General features: G+C 41.4%; 1 protein-coding gene across 6 annotated transcripts in view; it reads right to left on the bottom strand.

Moving 5' to 3' along the window:
* Positions 1-5,179: 5,179 nt before the first annotated feature.
* KBTBD12 (kelch repeat and BTB domain containing 12) overlaps positions 5,180-14,820 on the bottom strand; it is a 39,594-nt gene continuing 29,953 nt past the window's right edge. For 4 of the 6 annotated variants that reach the window (XM_080606075.1, XM_080606074.1, XM_080606077.1 and 1 more), the window contains one exon: positions 9,897-12,259. In XM_080606075.1, coding sequence (XP_080462201.1) covers positions 12,060-12,259 — 200 coding nt within the window. In that variant the 3' untranslated portion in view covers positions 9,897-12,059. The other 2 variants (XM_080606078.1, XM_080606079.1) reach the window with 1 other exon arrangement.

Here is a 14,820-nt window from a genome sequence, read left to right as displayed (position 1 = left end):
ATGAGCTTTGATTTGATTTTTATTGTATTTCATTCAAACTTTATTATAAAACATCTCCCAGGGACACTTGCACGAGAAACACTTTGCAATTAAAACCAGCATTCTATCTCCAGTCTTCCATTTTCAAGGGTTATTATAACAATTTTATCATGCTTGCTTATCTCCATAATATACCACTGTACGGCAGGCAACTGCAGATGTTAGGTAATAGAGCTAGATGTCTCTGTAGGTTTTTCTAATGGCTTTCTTTCCCTGTACCACAAACGGGATTCACTGTCATTAACCCAGTGACCAGCACTTCTGCATTCTGACTGTAGGCAGTCCTCAGGCAACTGTATTTCCACTGTTCTTTGGCTTCAGTTCTGTCTCGACTGCCTTATTGACATCAAATTTGTTATAAGATTTTTGTTAAAAATGCCCCTCCAAAAACCACTATAATTTAAAATGACAGGTGTTTTGTATTTTTTTTTGTTTTTTTTTTTTTTGTTTGTTTGTTTGTTTTGTGGATGGTTCAACAGTGAATTTAATGTCATTCCCAGTAGCTGGTTCCTCCTCTAGAATTGAGCCGCCTTTAATTTTCAGTGGAACAACTGTGACTTTCAGCAGCTGGATAATTTCAGGTTTGTAACTGGCTGTACAAAGCGTTTTCTTTATATTATCTTTCCTTTTAAAACATTGCAGTTTGGAACCAAACGATATAAATTACTCATTCCATATCACTTTTTCTAATTGCCTTTTGATTACTGTTTTTCTTGATCTCAGAGAAACCTTTTGTAAGTGTTAACAGGATGTCAGCGTCGGTTTGATCCTGCTCTATTACAATCACGGGCCAAAAATCCTGCTGGGTCACATCCTCTGAGTGGATCACATCCCTGTGGATCTCCTAATGCACTTTATAAAATGTACCCAGTAAATCCAATAACAACAGAAATATGGTTTAAATACACAGTGCACAGATGGTTCCAAAAAAAGCAAGCCGCAGCTTCACTTTGAATTTGTGCTTATAAAGATTTACTTTCCTTATAAAAATAACTCGTATAAGTCTTTATCAAGATTTATCTAGCTCAGCTAAGAAAATAAAGCAGTAACTACAAGCTGATCGGTGCAATAGCGTTAGTACAAGCACGTTAAAGTCCTCCTTAAATGCAAGTGAGCAGGACCCTGGCCAACTGCAAAGAAAAAGAGAATAGTTAACACGCCAGTGTTATAGACTTGCCTAGTGGCTTAGCAGTTTTTACTGAACCTTCCTGTTACAGTGGCTTACCTGAAATAAGGCACAAATAAATCAGATTAAAGATTGAGCTGCTTAGGACAGCAGCATCAGTACAGCAAATTTCCTGGCAAGATAACTATTATTTTCTGCATCAGATGGCTGCTCCAAGCTGCAGTGCTGAGCAGGGGTGGATTCTTAATTCGTTTTGAAATGTACTTGAGCGAAAACCTTTAGGAAGGTTTTGTCATCTACAAATACATGAAAAGGAGTGAGCCTCCTGTCCCCTGGTTTTGTTCATATGCTGTTTGGCCTCTTTGTATAAGAGCATGAGGCATCAAGCAGTAAGCTATTAATGTCTGCGTCATGACAAGGCTCTGCAGCAATTATCAATCTTTGTACGGTCTTTGGCTATTTGTCCCCTTAAAGCACTCTGAAGAGCAGGCTTTACAGAGGGCCAGCTCCAGGGCTGAGGTGAACGCTGGTGCATTAAGGCACAGTTTGATAAGTGAATTTTCAAGTGGCGGTGGTGCTGGCACAAGCAGCTGCCATACCAAACACCCATTAGCAGGCACTTGTTCCCGTCTCTATGCCTCTTTGTGCTGTGCCAGTATAGGCAATTTTGTAGCTTCATGGCAACATGGACTATGAAATGATCTGGCTGCAAAAGACTTTTTCAAGTTCTGCAGCTGAACTACAGATTTAGCTTCTTTCATACGCGTTTAGGAGTTCTAATTGCACCACAAGTAAATATCTTAGCTTTGGTTGAGACTGCTAAGCAATGAGAGCAGTGAGCACGCCACAGCCTGGGCTGCTCTAGCCAGCCCGAGGTCACACAACTGCTAGGGTCGACGTTCAGTCTTCACTGCAAATCATTGCATCTGGCTTGTGTACATTATCTATTAAGCTTAAAGTCACATCTCACAGCTCAAGGTAATTGTTACACAAACATTACAGACATCTCGAATACAAAAATGAGTTATACTGTGGTCAATGGGAACTTTGCCATTGATTCCAGTAGGCGAAGATGTGTCCTTAAAGCATTGTTACTGAGGGATGCTGAAAGGAATAAGGAAGTTAATAATCCTTAAACCTTTTGTATATTCTATTAGCTGGAATTTAATACTTAACTGCAATCTGGAAAGACCTATCCTATGAACAGCACACCATTTAGTATGACTCCCTGGGACATGATCCATGTAGAGACATTGGCTATGATCCTTCTTAAATGAAGAAAAGGGAGACAGAGGCTGTGCCACCAACCGTCACAGAGTGCAATAGTCACCGCTGCAATTTTCATCTCAGCTATTTAAGAGGACTAGAGATATTCTTTTTGTATATATTAGAATAGTGGTAGCCATCTCTGCATATAATAGCAAAATCAGTCCTTCCATTGGTTTGCCTTCTAGGAAATGCAAAGGGTATATATTTTGGGGGACATGGTTAGATAGGTGCTGTCCTGTTGTGGGTGACTATCATTGTAATCAAGAGTAGAAGTCGAATACCTTACCTCAGAGAGAGCTTACCTTACAGATATATCAGTCTGAGCATCTAGCCTGTCATTCTGGAGGAATTTGGAAAAATACAGACAAGTGATAGATACAAATATCCAATATGACATTTGAGACCCAGATTATGCATGGGCTTCCAGTCTGACATATTAAAAGAAAACAAAGCAGTTAGGCAGCTTTCTGATCAGTCTTGTCCTAGAAAATAACTGCATTTATCTATTTGCTTTGTTGGGGCTTTTTAACTACAGGGAAATGCTAGTGAATCTCCCAGTTTGTTAGTAACAATGTTAGTAACAAATGTTCTGTACCCTGCAGAACTTGTCTTAACGTGAAAGATTTTTGGAATCTTAGGTCTCATGTATTATAAATTACCTGTCAATCCAGCTAAGATTATTCACTTGTGCACACCAGTGGGGAAGGCAGCATAATCCCCAGTAAAAATTCTTTAAGTCAGCAAGTAGATGCCACATTGTTTACACGTTCACAATATCCTAAAACCCTCTTATGCATATTCTGTAGGCAATTTCTTACATTCAACAGTACCTTTTAGTGGCCAGTTAAATGCATTACAGATTCGTTATGGAAACCCCTGGGGACTAAAGGCAGCTGCTTTCGTATCAATTCAGGTAATTCAGGTCTCAGTTACTCAGTAAATCTGATGCACTTCTGTAAACCACCTTCTTTTTTGCTTGATAGCAATTGTGTCCATCTAAACTGCGTAACTTATTAAATCAGGTCTGCTTTAAGAAACATACAGTTCACTCATTCTTCTAATTACTACTGTTCAACTCCAGCCTCAATTAGTGACCTCTTAATTTTCTGAGATTAGTTCTGCCTCTGTAGAAGTGTGACTGGCTATGAAGGCACATGCACTCAGCCTTAGATTTCTGCTACTGAATGTATTACACTGTTTAACATCCCTCTTTGTTTTCCTGGGAAGGAGCGAACGAAATACCATTATTAGCTGCAGGCACCCAGTCTCTCCTTTCCCAGGAAGGCTTTGATTGGTGTGTACAACCGTGTTACCAAAACCGGGGAGATGGCAGAGGTGCAATAACGTATTCTACCACTGTATAACATTGTGATCTCTGGATCTCAGCATAACATTACAGACATCACCCCCTCTAAAAACACAATAAAGCAGCCCCACAAAATGCGTAGGGATGTATTGGTGTAAGTATTTTACGTTGATGAGCCTAGGCACAGAGACCAGATGCCCAAGTCTAATGACTGAACTAGAAACAAAGCCCAGAGGTTCAGATTTCAGATCTGTGCTCTAGTTACAAACCAACGCCTCCCTGTGCTCCTCCTCCTGATGCTGGAAAGCCTGAGAGCCTACTGAATGGGTATCATAGCTTTTTATGTTAGGATACTGCAGTTGTTTCAGCCACGTTTGAAAAGAATGAGTCAGGGATTTGTGTATGTGGGAAGTGGTTTCCTCTCACATTACCGTATGTATGGATGAAATACATTTCCTCTACTATGAAGTTGCTGAATGAGAAAAAGTAGCAGAGCTGACTGTCATTTCAGTGACTGTACTTCGACCCTGGTGATGAAAAGCCAGCAGCCTCAGGAGGCTGGTTTGGATAATGCATTTCGTAGAAAAGCTGGTGAAGTCACTTGCATTCTTGTAAAGAATGATTAGAAGAGGATAAAATGAAGAAGAAAAATAACAAAACAAAACAATACTCAATATGATAAATTAGAGTCTAGGTTCTCTAGGGAAACCTGGCCTGACTGAAACTTCAGGACAAAACCTAGCTTGAAGACGTGATCCATAATGCAATCCATAATGCAATAATGAAGATGCCTCCCTCTGTGTTTCAGACAGCTTCTGTAGCAACTAGTGTTCAGGAGTCAGAGATAATGATAACGGCTTCTGCCTGCAATCATTACAGCTACGGCACGCGCAGTATGCAAGGCATTTAGCATCAAACTTAACAGCATCATGCAGTGAGACAGCGGCAAGAGTAAGAAGAGCACAGGTTACTTGCCTTCCCTCCCCGCTCATAGCCAAAAGGCCAGTAATACGGCAGAAAAGGCAGAATTTGGTCTGGGACCTGAACCTGCTCAAAGACGTCCTCAAATCCAGGAAGCTGGTATGGCTGTCCTCTGTCCTTCAAAGCTGATTCCTCCCTGGAGCAACAGGCACCTGAGCAGTCTGGAGCCTGGTGAACACCTCGAGTAGCTGTTCCCATCTTCTGGGGAGGCAAAGGGGAGACAAAGGAGTGAACGGGCTGATTAGACAAGTGGGCTGAGGCAGGAGTAGGGAAAGAGAAACAGAACAAACCTGTGCAAAATTCAAGAGGACTCTGAGCTGCTGAGGGGAGAGCCACAGCCAGCAAAAGACTTGGAGAAGGAAGGAGGCGTAGGCCAGGTCGAAAAGATTTCCCCAGTTGTTCCTTAGCTCAGCAAGGAACTTAAGCTTAGTTTTGAATTGAAGGCTGGAGCAGTTCCATATATTTAAAGAACAGCACTTTATTTGAAATACTTTGATGAGATATGCAGAAGACAGAGTTGCCAGGTATGTATTAAAAATGGATCCTACTGCTGTCAGTAAAGAACTTCTAAAAATAATGTTATACATATGTATATAAAACACATACAACCATACATCCTGGAACACTTAAATGCATTTTTGTTTGAAGGTAATTTCTCCTAGCAAGGCAGGCAAGTCTGCCAGGAGCCACATCTCTGCTCCGTGCTGGTTTTCTGCTCCAGCAGCACAAATGTAGTCCCAGCGTGGCCTTTGCCATGGCTGCAATCATGGGTTGTTATTAAATCATTCCATTAGGCACCCAGGCCTGGCACTAAACACAGGGAAAAAGAAGGAAAGTGTACTCTGTGTAGGCCCTGTGTATATTTTCTCCATTTTCCAATATTTCCTTTGCTTTCAACCTCAACATGTCAAATGATTGTAAATTGCAAATGTACTAGTTCCAGCTGAGCACAACTGGGGGTGAAATAGCATTGCTTTGAAGCTACAGCTAGAGTCCACTTGAAAAGCTGTAGGAAGAGTCACAGAAATGTGCAATAGAGCAGCTGAAATTCTGACCTGGTGATTCAAAGCATTATGATTCATGAAACAAATTTTCAGAGGTACTACATAATCCATTAGGAGAACAGCCTATGAGAAAGACCATCCCTGTAGCTAAGATAGCATTCACTAGGTAAATCCATATTAAATTAATGTCATTTTCCAGATCAGCAGAAAAAACAATACAGATCTTCATAAATATATTTTAAAATTATATACATATACACTAGCATTTGTTTTTGTTGCTTTTCAGGTGATCAAGGATATCAATACACCCTTTGAGTAGAGGAAAACTAAGATTAACATCTAGGGTGCAATCCTTTTACATATTAAACTTAATCTAGGAAGAGATGTGAGCATCATTCTGCTCCACTAGACTCCTTTCTGCTCCACTAGACTCCTCTGTGCATTGTAACACTCTGGGAACAGCTCTAAGTTTTGTTGCTGGTATCTCAGTTTTGATGCTACCTCAGCCTCTTGCCTGGAACATACCTGGGAGTGCTGGTGGGGGAAGCAATTCCTACAGCTTTATATGCACCAAGGAGATTTCCTGCTGGCAAGTCAAGGCATCCCAAATGGCAGAATACAGCTGGAACACAATCCAGCACCTGCCCCATGCATTTCAGTATTGCACACACAGAAATCGTGTGTGTGTGTGTTTGCCAGGCATGGGCAGGGACTGAGCCACAAGCCACCGTAGTAAAGTAGAATGGGTAGTCAAGTGCCTGATGGTTTATACATGTGAGCAGTTCCTGTGACCGCATGGATGAAAACAGATTAGACATCCACAGGGATCATTGTGAAATCAGTTATGCATGGACAATTTCAAAATAAAACACTAACTGGGGATAAAAACGGAGAGCCTCAATTAGCTTTTCAGAGCATTTCATTTTTTTCATTCCCTGTGGGCCACATGACCAGTTACCTCTCCAACATTTTTCTTCATATTTGGCAACTAGTGATGTACTTCAGTGTTTCAAGTGAAACTGAAGTGCATGCCTTTGCTTAATAATCCCCCCATTCATTTAAATAGTCCACAGCTTGTCAGCACTGCTTTGTTCACATTTTAGAATTATGGACGATGTCAAGGCAGCCTTGATTAAACACTCAGCTAACTATGGCTCAGCCAGAAAGTGGCTGAAGTAAACTATTATTTCAGTAAAGCTCACAAGCTTGGAGAACGCATATTCTGTAATTTACTTGCATCAGGATTTGTAATAGAAGAAATTAAAGCTCTTAAGGACTTTCCCAGCTATGTGAGATTACCCACGAACATATCAGACGTGCTGACACATTCACATACTCTTGGAAGGATTTTGGCTCAGATCTGTACCTCTCAGTAAGGATGCTTTCTACTTCTTCCTTCCTTTCCTCAAGCTTTCATTTCCAAGTATTAGCTTAGAAACTGTAGTCACCCCAGGGACAAACCATGAACTAAATGGGGCCCCCACAAAATTTTAAAGTTGGAACCTAAATTAGTCTGCCTTTGCCCCCTGTTCTAGATACTTAATCCAGAATAAAACAATGCCCTGCTGTCTGCTGGACATGGACAGAAACAGAGAGACACACCAGAGTCCCTGCTAAGAGCCAGACCACATGAGCAGAAGAAAAGCAATGCTCCATGAAAGCGAGAGCAGATAGCTTTCCAGTGGCACATGAAGAAAAACCTCTTAATTGCCCACTATGGCTCAAGATATCTGATTGCAATGCCCACATATAAACATATGCAATTACTTTCCTTGGTGATCAAGAGAGACGACCTCAAGGAATACACTTTTCACTCTGCTCACTGATTGTCCCTAAAAACAAAGCATACGAAGCATGAGGGAAACAGCCAGCTTGCTACTGGAATAACAGTTTAACAGAGGAGTCTCAGCTGTGTTCCACATACACATTCAAATATGTCAAATGAAAATCTGCAAAAGCCTCCTTCCCCACTTGAACCACCCAGAGTGTGAAATCCAGCAGATTAACTCAGGCTTTACACAACTGAGGATTTGAATCATCAGGCATAGACACAGAACAGAGACCAAAGACAAAAAAACACCCACCCCTTAAAGCATTCTCCCTTAAAACAAAAATGGTGATAGAAAAATCAGTAGATACATTGCAGAATTTGAAGTAATCAGAAGGAAACAGCGGTTTGGCTGAGAGCGGCCTCTCAAGAGCATTGCTTCCTGCTGATTTGAGAGCTCTGCAGAGAAATTACAGGATTACCTTTAGTTCACAGTAACAGCTAAAGTTAAAAAAAAGTTTCTGATGTTGCACGGTTAATTGGAAAAAAATCTACTGGTTTTGTTTAAAAACGTGTTAAAGCAGAAATTTGTAACCTCTTTAGTCTTACACCTACAATACTGTTTTGTGACCAGAGAGGTTAAGATTAAGAAATGGTCACTGATGAGCACCACTGAGTTCTTGCTTTCACGACTCTCCACTAGAGAGATGACAATCCACGTATCAAAGGAAGAAAAAAACCAAATCCCTGGACAATACAGAACTGATATGAACACAAGAGTATGCATTTAGGCTGTGACACTCATTTTGCCTGTGAAATAGGGAGAGAAGAGATCAGTTTTTCAGCTCACAGTTTACTCCTTTTCTGCATGTTTTCCTTAGTCTCCTCCCCCCCCCCCCCCCCCACCTCCCTTATTGTGTGAGGGATCCTCAGCAAGGGACTACAGTTATCAAGTAAACTTCAGTGACCTTCCTGCTAATTGTTTTTATACAGCAGTTTAATATTCCCACTGGATATTCTAGAGAACAAATCAGGAATCAGAAAAGTCAGAACTGAGGAAGGGCTTTGGGGCTGTCCTCTCCATCCCTCTCTGCCATATGCATTACAAGCAAAAAAACAAAACCAAACCAAACCCAAAAAGCCACCACCAAAAATGTTTTTTTTTTCCAGCCTAATAAATGATTGAAAAAGAAAATGGAGGTGCTCTGAATTGCAAAACAGGCTAGTAACTACAGATGAACTACCTGATGGATTCCTTCATTTCTTTGCCAATTATTTCCATCCAGTTTTGTCACTGCTTTTACAACCTTAAAAGCAACTTCTTGCTGACAGTGATCATTCTTGTGTAATTTTATCATTCACTCTTTTAGCATTTGCTAAAGCCAGGGTTTTCTAGCTTTAAGGTTCTGGTCACACAAGACCAGGTGGTCCTGCCTCATGACAGGTAGAATCTACGCAAAAATTTAGGATTCTTCCTCTCTTTGGTACAGAAGGTAGCCATCTCTTTTGGAAGACTCGGTTGTGACTTGTTGCCAGAAGACCAGTTTTCTGCTAGCACAGGCTCAGCTCTGCTGACAAAGAAAGGATGACTTGACTGTCCTGGCTGTGGGTTAGATAATGTTTGCAGTAGCTGATGTACTTGGTTAACAAACCTTGACTAAAGCTTTTTTGTTTAAATAAACAAATGCCCTTCTCTGTCTTCCCTCCACTCCTGCATCAGCCAAATAGCCTGTCACTGTGGTACAGCTGGACTGGTTTTCACCAGCTGACTTCAGATATTTCTTAATCCCCTTGGTAGCTTAGAAGAACTCAGTGGGCTGAACAACAAAAGAGGGTTTTCCCTGGCTAGAGCTTTCCTTCCTATGGGGTGCTCTGCTGTGACGTGAACCCTGGGCTGCCCCCTTGCCTGCGAGGCAGAGGTCCCAGAAGCCCAGGCTGCACCAAACACCGGAGCTTGCACAGCCAAATGAAGACCAAGGGACAGTGTGCCTGAGTGACACACAGAGGATGGCAACCTCAGCTTCAATCAAAAAAGTACCAGTACTAGCAAATTAAGCATTGTCCAAGAAGCGCAGTTCAAAGGCATCTCTGTCCTTAAGCATGTGTTGCAGGCTTCTCTCCATGGTGCTCAGCTGTCATCCAGAGCCAACACTGAATTTATTTCTCCAAATTCTTCCATTTCTGCAGAATCTGGAAGCAGAGAGTCACTGAGCTTCTATTGGTCCACTAAATCGGGGGGAGGAGGGATAAGATCCCGTGGGTTCAGCCTCGCAACAAGGCAGACATCATAGCTGTCATGCATGAGGACATTGATGGCCACCACGTTCCACTGGTTCTCCCACGTGTCGAGCTCGAGGATCTCCTTGGTGATGACTTCATGACGAGCTGAAAAACAGAAGCAACATAAGAACCAGAAGTGAAGCCAAACAGGATCAAAATGCAAAGGTATTGTTACTAATCTGCTGTAATGTAGCAACGAAAAGGTCCTTTCTCTGGTACCAACAGCTACGTTGAGGACCGTGCAAGTTTGTCAACATACAGCCAACTAACTGGTGCAGATGAAGACCTATACAGGACATTCAGTCCTCACCCTCTGAACAGCAGAGATAAAAGTATGAAGCACTCTACCTTGGTACAAGCATGCAGGTGGCATTTCATCACACGATCAAATGTCAAATGCTCACTTTGAAACAGAGCTAATGAGCAGGCCTACATGCACTGCCTTGTCTTTTCTTTCCCCCCCGACTAAACTGTAGTTCTTAGGCTCCTGGAAGCACTCCAATTCTATAGCAAATAAAGATAGAGAAACCTCCAGGGCTTGAAATATACTTTATACAGAGGAATGTCTTGAACAGTTGGGTCAGAAGAAAGCCAATAAATCACAGCCAATCTGAAGACAAACAGCTTTTTACTGAGACTAACAAAAAATAATGAAAGAATCACCACACAGCAGAGAACTGCAATTGTCAACCAGCAGTGCTGAATTAAACTTCTTGTGAAAAGGTAAAGCCTTTCATTGCTAACAAAAGGCCTGAACTCTCCAGCAATTTTGTTACTCAAAGCCAAGCTATTTCCTAAAAATAAAAAGCATCTTTCATTTTTGCTCACTCTTTCATGTTAAAGTTGCTTTCCCACAGTAACCTTAGTCTAAACTCTTACTTTGAGATGAGGATGTGTGTGTGCTTTGCTGTCAGCTTCTTTCCCTTCTTTCTGATGAATCTCCATGTAGATTTGTTAAGAGTCAGGTCTCAAAAACTGCCAAGCACAGGCACTTCACAGGTACGAAGGTAAGAGCCATCACAGCAAGAAACACCAAGTACTTATAGCTATTCTGAGTCTTGAAAGACTTGTGACACAATAAACTTTACAGGGTCTGGTCTGAGGTTCCCATTCAGCCCTTCTATAATATTTTATTTTTTAATGTCACCTCAAAAACAATCCTTCATGTCTAGCGACTGTGTCTCATGTTTGGACACTGCCCTTCTGTGGAACCAACAGCAAAGAACTGAAAAAAAGGGAAAGAGTGAAATACAGAAGAGCATCTGGAGGCATATATTTTCTTGCATTGGAAACAGACCACAAATTCCTCCAGGAAACAGCAACTTTGGGGTTTTACTACCCCCCAGATAGTGTTATTGTCATTTAGGCACTGAGGAAAGTTGGTGTCCATGTTACAATGATGTAGTGCCACGGGATTTAAATGTCCCTGGGGCTCCTCTACAAATAGCTTCAGGATGCAAGGAGGTCACATGAAGAGAGACTTCTTCCACCCTTGGGATCAGTTTCCTCACTGCACTATTTAGAGCCACTTCTACATTACTGCAGGTCCTGCACACTGTGGATGCCTCAGCTTTATGGAAATATTTTCATGTTTTTGTCAAGTATTTACTTAAGAAAACAGCTCACCAACCATCCGCCATCTCTCACCCCTCTCCCACCAGAGAACAGCACAATGTTTCCACCCCACAGCCCATAGCCATTTTCCTCTCAGCTGTACCAGAAACATTTTTCTTGGTTCAAGCCCCGGATTCTGGGAGCTTCACGCATCTCTGCGAGCTTGAGCGAAATTAAGATTTCAGGATTTGGCCTCATCTGCATAGTTCTTGTTCTATTCCTTTCCTCTGTTCTCGGAAAATGGAACGATAGTTTTGATGGCTTGTTTGTTGGGCTTAGGTAGTTCATTAAGTACAGGAGAATAATAGGTAGGCAAGCAACAACCATCTATGAGACAAGACAGCAAACTGCTAAAATACCCAGTGACCTGTGAAGAGAAGGCACAACTGAACCTGTGAACAAGTAGCACATGCCAGTACCAAAGAGCTCACTTTTGTATGGCCCTGCAAGAGCGAGCAGGTTTTCCCTAAGATACAAATATGAAGACAAACAGACCTGAGCTGTGACATGGGAGGCTCCAGTCCCTGGATTTATTATTAGATCATCTCCTTTATGCAATAAATTTTTATGCCTGGATTTTCTTTGGCATAGATCATGACAAAAATGAGACAATCAGAGGAAAAAATCAAACACTGGGACTGTCTGAAATGTTCTGTGGGCGATTGCAACACTTCAGAAAAAAATCATAATTAAAACATCAAAGGCAGATTCAGCCACCCTTTCTCGCCAGCCTTGCTGTGTTTTATCCTGACCCTGGTGACTCACAACCTTCAGCGCCCCTTGTTTCCCTTTTTGCGGGATGATGTAGCTGGTTTTGTTCCACTCCACAAATTCTGCTTTCCAGCACGCGGACTGTTGGTTAACTCTTAACCCTTGGGAGATAAAAAAAGGTTTGTTGTTGGAATAAAGGAAGCAATCACTTCTGCAGTCTTGTCTTATTTAATATGAAAGGAAGCAGCACGCTTTGGATGAGAAAGTTCATGTGAGGAAAAGCACTGCTCACAATGTAGTTATGCTTCAAAAAATGACATCCTCTTTGTTTTGAAATGAGAAATGAGTTAAAACACCTCAGCTCTGAAGAAACACACACACACACACACCCCTTGGTATGGGCAATAGAAAAGGTAACGTTTGTCAAAAATTCTGGAAGTTTGTCACTTTTGATTCCAGACTCTAATATTCATTTGGGCTTTAATCCCAAAAAACTGTTTAAAGCCTACCATTTACCTTGGTGCAAATAATTCCAGATTCTACTTCATTGGTTTCTCTTTTTTTTTTTTTTTTTAAGGCAATACCTTAGCAGCCAATTTTGCTTAAAATAGAATAAAGACATCTACAGAAAGAAAAAGGTTGAATTACACAGATTATCCTTTTAAAAAGCCAATGCACAGAATTCCCTGTCGCACATAGCATTATTCTGCATCATTTACCAGACAGCCACCTCACCTAATGAAAGGATTTCACTCCCTTCTAAATGCTTTTTTCCCCTACAAAATGAGGCAGTATTATTCTGCACATCATTGTTTAACCATGAGAAGACGACTTAAGAAGCTTGCTTTTTATGTTTGTACATGGGCCTTAAACCCCTTTGTAATAGAATCATTCAGGTAATACAAACCTAACCCTAACGCAGACACTTTTAAAGCAGTACAGTGTTTACTGCAGTATGTTTTTCTTCTTATCTAGGAAAGGGCTAAACCAGCATAAGGAACATTCACTCCAGCAGAAGTTTATCCACACTAGAAGTTATAGTACTTCAGAAGAAAGTCAGAACTCTTGGTACAGTTATGTTTTTTTGTCATTCAAATGCAGGCTGAAGGCTAACACTGAACCTACAAATGTGTATTTTTCCAGTAATAAAGAACTTGATTTATACCCAAAAATGTTTGTTAGAATCATATTTCAATTACAGTAGGCTGAAAGCAAAATAAGTTTTTGCATTCATCTGTAAACAAAACTGTCCACAAAATTTTGAAGTTTTTCTTTATATGTACAGATAAAACCCACAAAAATATTAGTTTTTCAGTGATTGCCTGCACTCCATAGACACAATCATGTTTTCTCTACAATGTGTTTATTTTCAAATATGCTCCACTCCCCATATATGGCCAGATTTCATTTTATATTGTATGCTTTCTTATGTCATTTGAATGAGGAGAGACCGTAAATCAGGACGGACCATACTGGGAAAGACCCACAGTATGACTGCAGGCAATATTATAAATATTTGATCTGCTTTCGTCTTTTTTTTTTTTTAAATAAAAAAACTTGCATTCCACTTGTAATTTGGGATTAGGAGGAAGAGCGCCTTCCCTTGTAAGTGTAGTATTTATAGCACTTTTGGTCTTTTTTGGTTTTGCTTTGTCTTTGGAACCGAGCATTCCCACATTATTATTTGGGGGATGGGGGAAGGTGTTAAAGGGTTGCAGACACAGAAGAATTGAGCAGTATGCTTAACAGGTAAAAAATCTATAGCTCAATACAGGACTACTAACCATACAGCTATTATGTTGCTAAAGATGATACCAAGAAATTCACTCCATGGCTTGGAGTCCAGAGTACTGACCCACCCCACCCCACCCCCCCCCCAAAAAAAAAAAAAAGCTGAATTTTAGCTCATTGGAGTGAAACCTATGGAAGTTTGCTGAAATGTGGTCAAGAATTTAATTTCTTCCAGAAGCCCATTGACATCAGCCAGTCTGTTTGCCTCCGTCTTACGGAGGAAGAAAGCTGCATCATGGCACGTGCTCTCAGTATCTCCATAAGCTGTGATGTCTCTGCCTACATCAGTGCAGAGATTTCCAAAGTAGCTTTGGATAAGCTCACCAGCATCTTATCTGTGCCACAGCCACATCGGCACACTGTTATATGGCCAGCAGTACCCAAGCAGGCTCATTCAGAGCAGGGCCAGGTGCCTCAGCACAGAACCTCATTGAGCAGTAGGGGGGAATGGCCTCAGTGTCACGTCTGCCCTGGGACATCCTCACCCATACTTTCCTAAGCTCCTGCTGATACCAGTCCTGGCACTTCTCAGGTTGTCACAGCACCTTTTCCTTTCCTGTTGGCACAGTTCCCTAACATGCTCCATCTTCTCTGGCCATTAATCAATTTATAGAAAAAAGCCACCAAACCTCTAGTGGTTGTGCTGTTAACTGCCTGTTCTTTCCACAGAAAAAGCACTTCAACATCACAAGGTGCTTGCCAGTCCCCAAAACTCATTACGCAGGGGGGGTTCTTTCTCAAGCTTCTCACATCCTTGTCACCTAACAGCCACCTCAGAGCTGTCTTGAGGCAGCTCAGCCTCCAGTGCTAGTTTGTAACTGGTTTTGCATGCCATTATCTGCACCGGAGAGCAGACAATGACTTTAAACATAAGGGATTAGCCTCTGCTACTTATCTTCCTCACCACTAATAGCTGCTTTCGTAATTACAT

This window comes from Anser brachyrhynchus (assembly GCF_964034855.1).
Source record: "Anser brachyrhynchus genome assembly, chromosome: 10".
NCBI classification, from domain to species: domain Eukaryota; kingdom Metazoa; phylum Chordata; class Aves; order Anseriformes; family Anatidae; genus Anser; species Anser brachyrhynchus.
The sequence above is the reverse complement of the archived record's forward strand: the minus strand, read 5'-3'. Positions and strand labels throughout refer to the sequence as shown.